General features: G+C 47.5%; 1 protein-coding gene across 11 annotated transcripts in view; it reads left to right on the forward strand.

Annotated features, from left to right (window-relative positions):
- Positions 1 to 12,947, forward strand: part of LOC137631046 (TATA element modulatory factor-like) — a 194,308-nt gene that overhangs the window by 14,136 nt on the left and 167,225 nt on the right. For all 11 annotated transcript variants that reach the window (XM_068362625.1, XM_068362620.1, XM_068362630.1 and 8 more), the window contains one exon: positions 6,403 to 6,547. In XM_068362625.1, coding sequence (XP_068218726.1) covers positions 6,415 to 6,547 — 133 coding nt within the window. In that variant the 5' untranslated portion in view covers positions 6,403 to 6,414. The remainder of the gene's footprint in view (positions 1 to 6,402; positions 6,548 to 12,947) is intronic.

A 12,947-nucleotide genomic window follows, 5' to 3' on the forward strand; every position in this document is an offset into this window, starting at 1 on the left:
TTTGCTCTGAAGTTTAGCCTTCGCTGTTCAGGAAGCTTTATCCTTAGCTTAGCAAGCTTTTGGAATTATTTTGATTCATTGGTTAACGATCTTTGCTTAATTTTGGAATTCCCCCTTGACTACCTCTAAATTCAAGATGTCTGACCATTCCCAAGTTCCTAAATACAGGCAGTGTAGTGTTAGGACTTGTACTAGGCGTCTTCCGAAGGCCTCTATAGATCCTCACACCGTATGTTCCAATTGTAGGGGAAAATCCTGTCAATTGGAAGATCGATGTGGGGAATGTGCTGGGCTTTCGGAATTCGATTTTAATGAATTCCTCAGATATGCACGTAGGTTAGAGAAGGAGAGAGATAGGAGGAGTTCTTCTCGCTCTGTGGATTTTTCCTCTCCCCATGCCCCTCAACCTTTTCCTTCCCCTGTGGTGGTGACTCCCGAACCTGCTACGAGTGCTCAGCCTGGAATGGCTGATATGTTGCGTGCCATTCAGGCTCTCGGTGAGAAGGTGGAGTCGTTGGTTAGTGACCGCAATCAGCTCTTGGCAGATGTCAGAGAGCTGAAAGCGAAGAGTGCAGTGGGAAGTGTTAGTGCTAGTGATGTGCATAGTGTCAGTGTCAGTGTTGCGCATGAGGGTACATCTGTGCGTGCCAGTCGTCCTCCCAGTCCGGGACCTCTTGCAAGCTCCCAAGCCCAGGGGAGAAGCAATGTCGAAGGACCAAAGGGTTCGGCAGGCCTTGATCGGCGCACGGATGTATCCTCAGTGGTTGCGGACGTATCTGCTAAGGATCGTCCCATCCACTTACAGACGAATGAGCCCTTACATTCCTCGTCTGTGGAAGAGGTTTCCAGGAGGAAACGGTGGACCAAGGTCTCACGACCGCTCAAACGTAAGGTCCCTTCCGAGCTAGTCCAACGGCCCAGGTGTAGCCACTGGGTCAGTTCGGACTCGCCGCAGTCATCTGATGACTGCACACCTCCCAAGAGAGGTAGAGTGGTCCCTCAACAGGCCTCTGCTCCGTCTGTTGTTGCTCCAACCACAGTAGACCCTAAGTGGTCCATGCTGCAGACTATGCAGTCTCAGCTTGCGGCATTTATGCAGGAGTATCATGCCGAGAAGGTTAACACCTCTCCTGTTAACCTACAACCCGCAGAGGTTGTGCGCTCAGCAGATACTGCGGCTGCCTGCTCCCACACCCCACCTGTGAGAGCTCCTCCACCGATGCGCAGTCCTCACTGCCAGACGCATGTTCTTGCTGCACCATCTGCTAACATGCGTGAGCTGCCGCATCAGGAGTTGCCGGGTTCCAGCACTATGCGGCATTCTCCTCAGCCCATGCAGCATGCTCTGCAGACCTTACAGCATGCTCCGCATACCATGCAGCATGAGCAGCATACCTTACAGCATGCTCTGCATACCATACCGCATGCTCCTCAGCCCACCGCAGACCCTCCCACACACCAGCCCTCTGCTTTTGTTGTTGCCATCTCGCAGACTGTCCAGCAGAGGCATGATGATGGATCCGCAGGTACGCATGCACCCGTTCTGCAGGATTCAGCCGTTCAGCTTGCTGCTCTGCCTTTGCCTCTCACAACTCAACTTTCGGATGATGATGTATCGGATGATGAAGCTGCTCATCTGGATGATCCTCACTCTGATGTTGAAGGACACAAGTCTTCGCCACCCTCCTTAGACTTTCGCAAAGTCCTTGCTTTGTTCAGGGATTTGTATCCTGAACACTTTGTGTCTGCAACCCCTCGTTCTCCTCCCTCCGAGTTTGCTCTGGGCATGCAGTCTGCTGCGCCTGCCTTCACCAAGCTTGTTCTCGCCAGATCATCTAGGAGAGCTTTGAGGGTTATGGGGGACTGGTTGCATTCCAAGAAGCAACTGGGAAGGACCTCTTTAGTGTTTCCTCCTCCCAAGCTGGCTTCTAAGTCGAGCGTCTGGTATGCCACGGGAGAGGAACCTGGCTTGGGGGTTCCTGCCTCTGCCCAGGCCGACTTCTCAAGTCTGGTTGACTCTCCCCGCAGGTTGGCTATGAGACGTTCGAAGATCTGCTGGTCCTTTTCAGATCTTGATCATCTGTTGAAGGGAGTCTTTCGTGCCTTCGAGATATTCAACTTCCTCGATTGGTGTTTGGGAGCCTTAAGCAGGAAGACTTCCCCTTCAGATAAGGACTCGGCCATGCTGATCATGTCTAGCATGGACAAGGCAATTCGGGATGGGTCTGGTGAATTTGCGGCTTCATATGTATCAGGAGTCCTCAAGAAGAGAGAACATCTGTGCTCCTTCTTATCTGCTGGTATCACTCCTTGCCAGAAGTCAGAGTTGCTGTTTGCTCCTCTCTCCAAGTGTCTGTTTCCGGAGGAGTTGATTAAGGGGATGGCTGCCTCTCTTATCCAGAAGGATACTCATGACCTCATGGCTTCTTCTGCACGTAAGGCTAAAACCTTACCTTCCGTGCCTAGACCCTTCCGCCCTACAGCAGTTGATACACCTGCTTCTAGGTTCATCCCGCCCTTTCGTGGCAGAACCTCCAGCAGAGGAGGTACCCGTGCAGACAGTCACCGTGGCAAATCCAAGAAGGGTTCCAAGTCCGCAAAAGGCAAGTTTTGACTGCCTTTCTCTCCAGACAGCAGTAGGAGCCAGACTCAAGACCTTCTGGCAAGCTTGGGAGAGCAGAGGTGCAGACGCTCAGTCTGTGAAGTGGCTAAGGGAGGGATACAGAATTCCGTTCTGCCTCAATCCCCCTCTAGCTACATCTCCCATCAACCTCTCTCCCAACTACAAGGAGAAGGACAAGAGGCTAGCGTTGCAACAAGAGGTGTCGCTCTTGCTACAGAAGGAAGCAGTGGTCATAGTCCGGGATCATCAATCCCCGGGCTTTTACAACCGTCTCTTCCTGGTAGCCAAGAAGACAGGAGGTTGGAGACCGGTGCTGGACGTCAGTGCTCTCAATGCTTATGTCACCAAGCAGACGTTCACGATGGAGACGACGAAGTCGGTCCTAGCAGCGGTCAGGCAGGAGGACTGGATGGTCTCGTTAGACCTGAAAGACGCATACTTTCACGTCCCCATCCATCCAGACTCCCAACCTTTCCTAAGATTCGTCTTTGGAAAGGTTGTGTACCAGTTCCAAGCCCTGTGCTTTGGCCTAAGCACGGCACCTCTTGTGTTTACGAGACTGATGAGGAATATTGCGAAATTCCTTCACTTGGCAGACATCAGAGCCTCCCTCTATTTAGACGACTGGCTTTTAAGAGCTCCCACAAGTCGTCGCTGTCTGGAGAATCTCAGATGGACTATGGATCTGACCAAGGAACTGGGCCTCCTGGTCAATTTAGAGAAGTCCCAGCTCGTCCCATCCCAGACCATTGTTTACCTGGGTATGGAGATTCAGAGTCGAGCTTTTCGGGCTTTTCCGTCGGCCCCAAGGATCAACCAAGCCCTAGAGTGCATCCAGAGCATGCTGAGAAGGAACCGATGCTCAGTCAGGCAGTGGATGAGTCTAACAGGGACACTTTCATCGCTGGCCCTGTTCATCGAGTTAGGGAGACTCCACCTTCGCCCCCTTCAGTATCATCTAGCTGCTCACTGGATAAAGGACATGACGCTAGAGACGGTCTCAGTTCCTGTTTCCGAAGAGATGAGGTCTACTCTAACGTGGTGGAAGAACAGCATTCTTCTCAAGGAAGGTCTATCTTTAGCTGTTCAGACCCCCGACCACCGTCTCTTCTCGGACGCATCAGACTCGGGCTGGGGTGCGACATTGGACGGACAGGAATGCTCGGGAACATGGAATCAGGAGCAAAGGACACTTCACATCAATTGCAAGGAGTTGTTGGCGGTTCATCTGGCCTTGATAAACTTCAAGTCCCTCCAGCTAAACAAGGTGGTGGAGGTGAACTCCGACAACACCACAGCCTTGGCTTACATCTCCAAGCAGGGGGGGACTCATTCGAGGAAGTTGTTCGAGATCGCAAGGGACCTCCTCATTTGGTCAAAAGATCGAAAGCTCACGCTGGTAACGAGGTTCATTCAGGGCGATATGAATGTCATGGCAGATCGCCTCAGCCGGAAGGGTCAGGTCATCCCCACAGAGTGGACCCTTCACAAGAATGTTTGCAGCAGACTTTGGGCCCTGTGGGGTCAGCCAACCATAGATCTGTTCGCTACCTCGATGACCAAGAGGCTCCCATTGTATTGTTCTCCGATTCCAGACCCAGCAGCAGTTCACGTGGATGCCTTTCTGCTGGATTGGTCCCATCTCGACCTGTATGCATTCCCGCCGTTCAAGATTGTCAACAGGGTACTTCAGAAGTTCGCCTCTCACAAAGGGACACGGCTGACGTTGGTTGCTCCCCTCTGGCCCGCGAGAGAATGGTTCACAGAGGTACTGCAATGGCTGGTCGACGTTCCCAGGACTCTTCCTCTAAGAGTGGACCTTCTGCGTCAACCTCACGTAAAGAAGGTACACCCAAGCCTCCACGCTCTTCGTCTGACTGCCTTCAGACTATCGAAAGACTCTCAAGAGCTAGAGGCTTTTCGAAGGAGGCAGCCAGAGCGATTGCCAGAGCAAGGAGGACATCCACTCTCAGAGTCTATCAGTCTAAATGGGAAGTCTTCTGAAACTGGTGCAAGGCCAATGCAGTTTCCTCAACCAGTACCACTGTAACCCAGATTGCTGACTTCCTGTTACATCTAAGGAATGTTAGATCCCTATCAGCTCCTACGATCAAGGGTTACAGAAGTATGTTGGCAGCGGTTTTCCGCCACAGAGGCTTGGATCTTTCCACCAACAAAGATCTACAGGACCTCCTTAGGTCTTTTGAGACCTCAAAGGAACGTCGGTTGTCCACTCCAGGCTGGAATCTAGACGTGGTCCTAAGGTTCCTTATGTCATCCAGATTTGAACTGCTCCAATCAGCCTCTTTTAAGGACCTCACATTAAAAACTCTTTTCCTCGTATGCCTAGCAACAGCTAAAAGAGTAAGTGAGATCCACGCCTTCAGCAGGAACATAGGTTTCACATCGGAAACGGCTACATGTTCCTTGCAGCTCGGTTTTTTGGCTAAAAACGAGCTTCCTTCACGTCCTTGGCCTAAATCGTTCGAGATCCCTAGCCTGTCCAACTTGGTGGGGAACGAACTGGAGAGAGTACTTTGCCCAGTCAGAGCTCTTAGGTACTATCTAAGAAGGTCAAAACCTTTACGAGGACAATCAGAAGCCTTATGGTGTGCTGTCAAGAAGCCTTCGCTACCAATGTCTAAGAACGCAGTTTCTTACTACATCAGGCTTCTGATTAGAGAAGCTCATTCTCATCTGAAGGAAGAAGACCTTGCTTTGCTGAAGGTAAGGACACATGAAGTGAGAGCTGTGGCTACTTCAGTGGCCTTCAAACAGAACCGTTCTCTGCAGAGTGTTATGGATGCAACCTATTGGAGAAGCAAGTCAGTGTTCGCATCATTCTATCTCAAAGATGTCCAGTCTCTTTACGAGAACTGCTACACCCTGGGACCATTCGTAGCAGCGAGTGCAGTAGTAGGTGAGGGCTCAGCCACTACATTCCCATAATCCCATAACCTTTTTAACCTTTCTCTTGAATACTTTTTATTGTTGTTTTGGGTTGTACGGTCGGCTAAGAAGCCTTCCGCATCCTGGTTGATTTGGCGGGTGGTCAATTCTTTCTTGAGAAGCGCCTAGGTTAGAGGTTGTGATGAGGTCCTTTAGTATGGGTTGCAGCCCTTTATACTTCAGCACCTAAGAGTCGTTCAGCATCCTAAGAGGACCGCTACGCTCAGTAAGGAAGACGTACTTAATAAAGGCAGAGTAATGGTTCAAGTCGACTTCCTTACCAGGTACTTATTTATTTTATATTTGTTATTTTGAATAACTAATAAAATGAAATACGGGATACTTAGCTTCTTTGTTAACATGTATGCTGGTCTCCACCCACCACCCTGGGTGTGAATCAGCTACATGATCATCGGGTAAGATTAATATTGAAAAATGTTATTTTCATTAGTAAAATAAATTTTTGAATATACTTACCCGATGATCATGATTTAAAGGACCCGCCCTTCCTCCCCATAGAGAACCAGTGGACCGAGGAGAAAATTGAGGTCTTGTTGACAAGAAGTAGTTGAGTACCTGACTACAGATGGCGCTGTTGAGCACACCCCCACCTGGATAGCGATCGCTGGCGTATCCCGACCGTAGATTTCTGTCGGGCAACGGAGTTGACAGCTACATGATCATCGGGTAAGTATATTCAAAAATTTATTTTACTAATGAAAATAACATTTTAAAGCAACTGCTATTTGAGACTGATCTATAAGGCTTTGTTTTGATTAATGATTGCTGATTTTTTCTAAAATTGTCATTCTATACTTTTTTTTATGAAGGGGAGCAACACCATGAGCTGGTTTGACACGGCTGGCTTCACTTCTCTTGCCAAGTCAGCGCTGAAAGAAGCACAAAGGACGATTGATAAGGCGCTTGACATTGAGGAGAACAACGAAAATGCAGAGCCAGCACAAGCGCACAAAGGTAAGTGAATAATTTCATTATATCACAGTTTAAGTAGACGAGTGACTGGGAAGTACACATATCATATAGAACACTCATTCGAATGGTGCATTCTGTTACTGTTGTGATATAACTTTGTCAGTGTCTATATAGTAGTTGCAAGTCTAGTGAAATAAAACTAATTGTGCTCTAAGACTTATCACTGATGATGAATGAACTTGTATAAACTGTATAGTACATTAGACAACATGAAAAACTGTGTACAGTACAGTACATGTGTTTATAGACTATATAAGTTGAAGTGACTTTCAAGTACAATACTGTACTGTGCAGTATTGTATCTCGAATCCCTAATTTTAACTAAGTACTTTGAGGAATTGGAAATAAATTTTTATTTTTTTATCTCCTCTGTTACTATATAAAAGCATTAGGCAGTACTAAGTTTGAAATTGTAATTGCATTAATGTCAAAGCTGTTTGGTGGCACACTTGTTAAGGGGTACAGTACCATTTACAATGCACCTGATTTAGCACATCGAAGTTGGTAACACGTAAAGGTTTTTCGTTGGATCCATTTATCCCCAGCTGAATTGTTTTCTGTTCTATACTTTTACATCTCTTCCCTTTGCAGTTTTTGAGCGTGCCTTAGGGGCGCTGAAAAATGTAACCCGTTTGTTTGGTTGAAGTTCCTTTTTTAAGATAAAAATGTTGACTGACAAAAATTTTTTAACTAATCACTTTAATTTCTTTTCCCTTTAACTTTGATTCCTTTTTTAAGAAAAGCTGTGATACTAGACAGTTTCGTTTGTTAGTCCTTTAATTGAAAGAGTATCATGTTAGACACTGGTTCATATTTTCTTGCATTGTACATCAAAATTATAGTACTAGGTGAATTCATTTAAAAACCAAGTGGCCAAGGGATAGTGAAGTTCCATCTATATGATGTTAAGTCAGACCTTACCAATTACGAGGTTGATGTTCACGAATCTGATTATTCTCCGCAAGGGCCTGGAATTTCATAAAGCTATATACGTTGGTGTTCATTCTTAAATATATAACACCAAATACAGAACGGACTGTGGTAGAAAAAGCTAAATGCTATTTCACCAATACAGTAATAATGCCCGATAATTAAACAGACACAAACGCATGGGGTTACATAGTACCAAATACTGTACAGCACAGCATGCTAAGTTATATTGGTTAGAGAAAGTATATAGTGGGGTTTAGGGTAGTATGAACCAGAATCACACACAATTAATATTCATTTTCTTCTTTATTCATGGTCTACTTTCTACATTCACTGTCTTCTCATACATTCTGTACGGTACAATCATACACATTATCTTGTAGGAAACCCACAACTTTTAAACATATCACTTACCTGGTAGTTATATATATAGCTTACGTCCCTGACGTCACAGCAGAAATTTCAAAACTCGCGCCAATTGCCGATTGGGTAGCCAGGTGTACCACCTGCGCGCCCTCCAGCAAGGTACCTGGAATCATTCCATGATTCCTCAGATCTTCCCTGCCGCCGCAACCGGCGACATTGTTGGATATTTTCTACTCGCTATTTACCTGATTTATTGCAGTTTACTTTGATGATGTACAATAATTTAGTTTTGACTCTCGCTTATTTGGATTTTCTTTTGGATACTCTTGAATTACTTTTGGATTTTGATATTTTGACCCTTGCTTGTTGATCTCTTATATTATTCAAAATGGCCACCTCTCCTTTAACTTTTAGAATGTGTGAGAGTGGGTGTAAGACCCGATTTACTAAGGCCTCTATTGATCCCCACTCTATCTGCGATAAATGCAGAGGTAAAGTATGTGAGTTGGGTGATCGTTGTGATGAATGCATTCTTTTATTTGAGAGTGAGTGGCTAGAGTTTGACCGCTATACTCGTAAACTAGAGGGAGATAGGCTGAGCGTCGTTCTTCCAGAGACTTTTCCTCTTCCCGTGTCACCGAACCTAATCCTTCCCCTGTAGTGGTAGTTTCAGATCCCACTACTGTTACTGCTAATGAGCCTACGCTAAAGGATATGATGGTGGCTATTCAAGCTCTGGGCGTGAGGGTTGAATCACTTGCTGCGGACAGAATGCAATTGATGTCGGATGTGAAGCAGTTAAAATGTGACAGTGCTAAAAGTGCAGTGAATTTATTTACTGTAGTGCAGTGGAGGGTGTGCCTGCTCGGGCCTGTCGTTCTCCCAGTCTTAGACCTCTTCCAAGCTCCCCAACCCCTGGGAGAAGGAATGTCGAACGACGAAAGGAAACGAGAGGCTTTAGCTCCCGAGCAGACGTCCCTTCGAGCGTGCCTATTGACGTTTCCCAGGATGTTCGCCCTCACCATAGGAAAGGTGAGGTAAAAGTGGTTTCATCATCCTCGGATGACGCAGTACCCAAAAGGGGCTGGCGTCAAGCTTCCAGACCTTTTAAGAGGAAGTTGGACAAAGTTGATCAGCGTCCTATCATGACACCGCAAGCTCCTGGTTGTAGCCACTGGAGCAGTCCGGAGCGTTTTCCTTCTTCCAAAGAGAGCTCTCCTGCCAAACGTCCTTCAAGGAATGTCCGACTCTTCCAGTTGCTGGTCAGTTGTCTGAACCAGGCATCACCTTGGTTCATGCTCCTCCTCCGCCGTCAGACTGGTTATCGCCCTCTGGACGCTCTGCACGTTCTTTGAGCGGCGTGGATAGCGAACTCGTGATAGATGTGACGTCCCCTGTTTCACAACGAGTTGACCCGAATTTTAATATGCTACAAGAGATGCAACAGAGACTCTCTTTGTTCATGCAAAGTTATCATTCTACGGACCATAAAAGAGTAGCATGCCTGGATCCTGAACGTCAGGAAGCTTCTCTTTTGGACGCAAAGCGGCGTAAGGCTATTAGTCGAGAGGTTCTGGACGACGAATTTCTTTACATCTCCCCCGTCAAATGTCGTTAGTCTGTTCCTCTTGACTCCGAACGTCAAGCAACCAAACGTGACGCCATGTGTCAAGTTGCCAGATGTGACACTGAGCGTCAAGCGGCCAGACGTGAAGTTTAGCGTCCAACAGAGCGAGGCGTTGAGCGTCCAACTAAACGTGACGTGGAACGTCCTGCAGGACTTGATCTCAGGCGTCCTGCAGGACGTGATCTCAGGCGTCCAGCAAAACGTGACGTCGAGCGTCCAGCTAGACATGACATCGAGCGTCCAGCAAGACGTGAAATCGAACGTCCAGCGAGACGTGATGTCGAGCGTCCTTCAGGACGTGACGTCGAGCGGCAAGCGACCAGACGTGACGTCGAGCGGCAAGCGACCAGACGTGACGTCGAGCGGCAAGCGACCAGACGTGACGTCGAGCGTCGAGCGTCAAGCGGTACGCGGCGTCGAGTGTCAAGCAGGACGCGTCGTCGAGCGTCAAACAGAACGTGACATCGAGCGTCGAACAACTTTACGTGATGCCGGGAGTCAAGAAGTGAGGCATGACATTGAGCATGAGAGCCTTGGACTTTATGATGACACTAGTCGAATCGGATGTCGAGATCAAGAACGCCTTAGTTCCGATCGCGAGCGTTTTACCAAGCGTCAAGCGTTAGATCAACAAGGCGACAGATGCAATGATCTGGGGTCTCTTGACGCCAGAAGTCAGGACCTTAATGAAATGTATCCTGATAAGCACAACGTCTCTACTTTGTCAGAGGAAGACATCGATGATCACCTTTCCCCTGTTGAATTATTTAAGGAGTTATCAGAAGGAGAAGATCCTAAGTCTTTTCGTCCTTCAGTGGATCTTAAGAAACTCATGAAAGTTTTTAACGATGAGTTTCCAGATTCTTTTGTGCCCGTTGCTCCACGTTCGCCACCCTCAGAATTCACGCTTGGGAAGGCGTCAAAGAAGTCTCTTTTTACCAAGATGGTTCTGTCACGGTCATCAAAGAGAGCTCTAAGGATGATGGGAGACTGGATGGAGTCTAAGAAGGACCAAGGAAAGGCAGCTTTCGCTTTTTCCCCGACTAGACTGGCCTCTAGATCTAGTATCTGGTACGAGACGGGAGAAGTTCTCGGCTTGGGAGTTCCTGCCTCGGCCCAAGGAGATTTTTCAAGTCTAGTAGACGCTCTCCGTCGGTCGGCCATGAGGAAGACCAAGATTCTCTGGTCAACTTCGGAATTAGATCATCTTCTCAAAGGCGTTTTTAGAGCCTTCGAGGTATTCAATTTCCTCGACTGGACTCTGGGAGCCTTGGGGAAGAAGGTTTCTGCCCTTAAAGATGGTGACACTGCTAGTCTAATCCACATCATGTCCTGTATGGATAAAGCGTTACGAGACGGATCTAATGAGTTGGCAGCGCTTTTCTCAGCAGGGATCCTTAAGAAAAGAGCTCAGATGTGTTTGTTTCTGTCTCTTGGGGTTACTCCCTTTCAGAAATCATAATTTCTATATGCACCTCTGTCTTCCTCTCTCTTTCCACAAGAATTGATTAGAGAGATTTCATCTGCGTAAACCCAGAAGGCCACCCAAGATTTGGTTTCAAAGACGGCAAGAAAGGTTCTACCAACTTCCTTTGCTAGCCGCAAACCAAAGGAAGAAACGCCATTCCCTAAGTTTTCTCAGCCCTTTCGAGGGAAGGAGAACAAAGAGGAGAGGATTCAGAACAGGGCGAAGCAGAGTCTGACTGCTTTCGCCTTCAGGCAGTAGGAGCCAGACTACACAACTTCTGGCAAGCTTTGGAGAAGAGGGGAGCAGATCTTTGGTCAGTACAACTTCTGAAGGAGGGTTACAAAATCCCTTTTATAGGGAAACCTCCTTTAGTTTTAGCTCCAATAGATCTCTCTCCCAGATACAGAGAGGAGTCTAAGAGGCAAGCTTTACAACTCCAAATGTCTCTCTTGTTGGAGAAGGGGGCCATAGAGAGGGTGCGGGACTTGCGGTCACCAGGCTTCTATAACCGCTTGTTCCTGGTTCCCAAGAACTCGGGGGGATGGCATCTAGTCCTGGACGTAAGTATACTCGCACGTTTGTCCAGAAGACGAAGTTCTCCATGGAGACATCAAAGTCAGTCCTTGCAGCAGTAAGAAAGGGGGACTGGATGGTCTCATTAGACCTCCAGGACGCTTACTTTCACATCCCCATTCATCCGAGCTTCAAGCATTATCTGAGGTTCGTTTTCAAGGAGGAAGTGTTTCAGTTTCGAGCCCTGTGTTTCGGTCTCAGCACCGCCCCTCAAATATTCACGTAACTAATGCTCAATGTAGCAAGAATACTGCACTCAAGAGGCATCAGAGCCTCCCTGTATCTAGACGATTGGCTTCTCAGAGCTCATTCCTACGATCACTGCCTGAAGGATCTTCAGATAACTTTGAGACTAACAGAAGAATTGGGTCTTCTTGTCAACAGGGACTAAAGTCTGTTCTGACACCATCACAAAAGATACTTTATTTGGGGATGGTGATTCAGAGTCGAGTTTTTCGGGCTTTTCCGTCTCCCTTAAGGACGGAGCAAGCCATCTTGAAACTGCAATCATTTCTAAAAAATCAGAAGTGTTCTGCGAGAAAGTGGATGAGTCTGTTGGGAACCCTCTCCTCGTTGGAATAGTTTGTTTCCCTAGGAAGGCTGAATCTTCGTCCTCTCCAATTCCACCTCAGTCATCATTGGAACAAGGAGAAAGATCTAGAGACAATGTGCATTCCCTTTACGGAATCCATAAGAAGTTGCCTTCAGCGGTGGAACGATCCAGACAGATTTCAAGAAGGTCACCCCTTAGAACAGAAGAACCCAGACCTTGTGTTGTGTTCCGATGCCTCGGACTCGGGGTGAGGAGCAACACTGGGCAAGTTGGAAGTTTCGGGGTTGTGGACAGAGGATCAGAAGAGCTTCCACATCAACTAAAAGGAACTGTTACCAGTCCTGTTGGCCCTCAGAAGCTTCGAAGGGTCAGTTTTGAACAAAGTGGTGCAGGTCAATGCCGACAACACCACAGCATTGGCTTACATTGCCAAGCAAGGCGGAACCCACTTGATGTCCCTTTACGAGACTGCGAGGAATCTTCTCATCTGGGCAAAGGAAAGGAATGTAATCCTTGTAACAAGGTTCATTCAGGGGGAGAAGAACGTGATGGCAGACAGCCTCAGCAGGAGAGGTCAAGTTCTGTCCACAGATTGGACACTCCATCAAGAAGTCTTCAAGAATCTGTGGCGATTTTGGGGTCATCCTTGTATAGACCTATTCGCGACCTCGAAGACAAAGAGGCTAGAGACTTATTGCTCCCCAATGCCAGATCTCGAAGCAGTCCACATAGATGCTTTCCTGTTAGACTGGTCCAATCTGGACGTGTACGCTTTTCCACCATTCAAAATCCTTTACAAAGTGATACAAAAGTTTGTGTCGCACGAAGGACCAGAATGACTCTACTGGCCCCCTTTTGGCCCTCA

The sequence above is a fragment of the Palaemon carinicauda genome, chromosome 39, assembly GCF_036898095.1.
Source record: "Palaemon carinicauda isolate YSFRI2023 chromosome 39, ASM3689809v2, whole genome shotgun sequence".
Taxonomy (NCBI): Eukaryota; Metazoa; Arthropoda; class Malacostraca; order Decapoda; family Palaemonidae; genus Palaemon; species Palaemon carinicauda.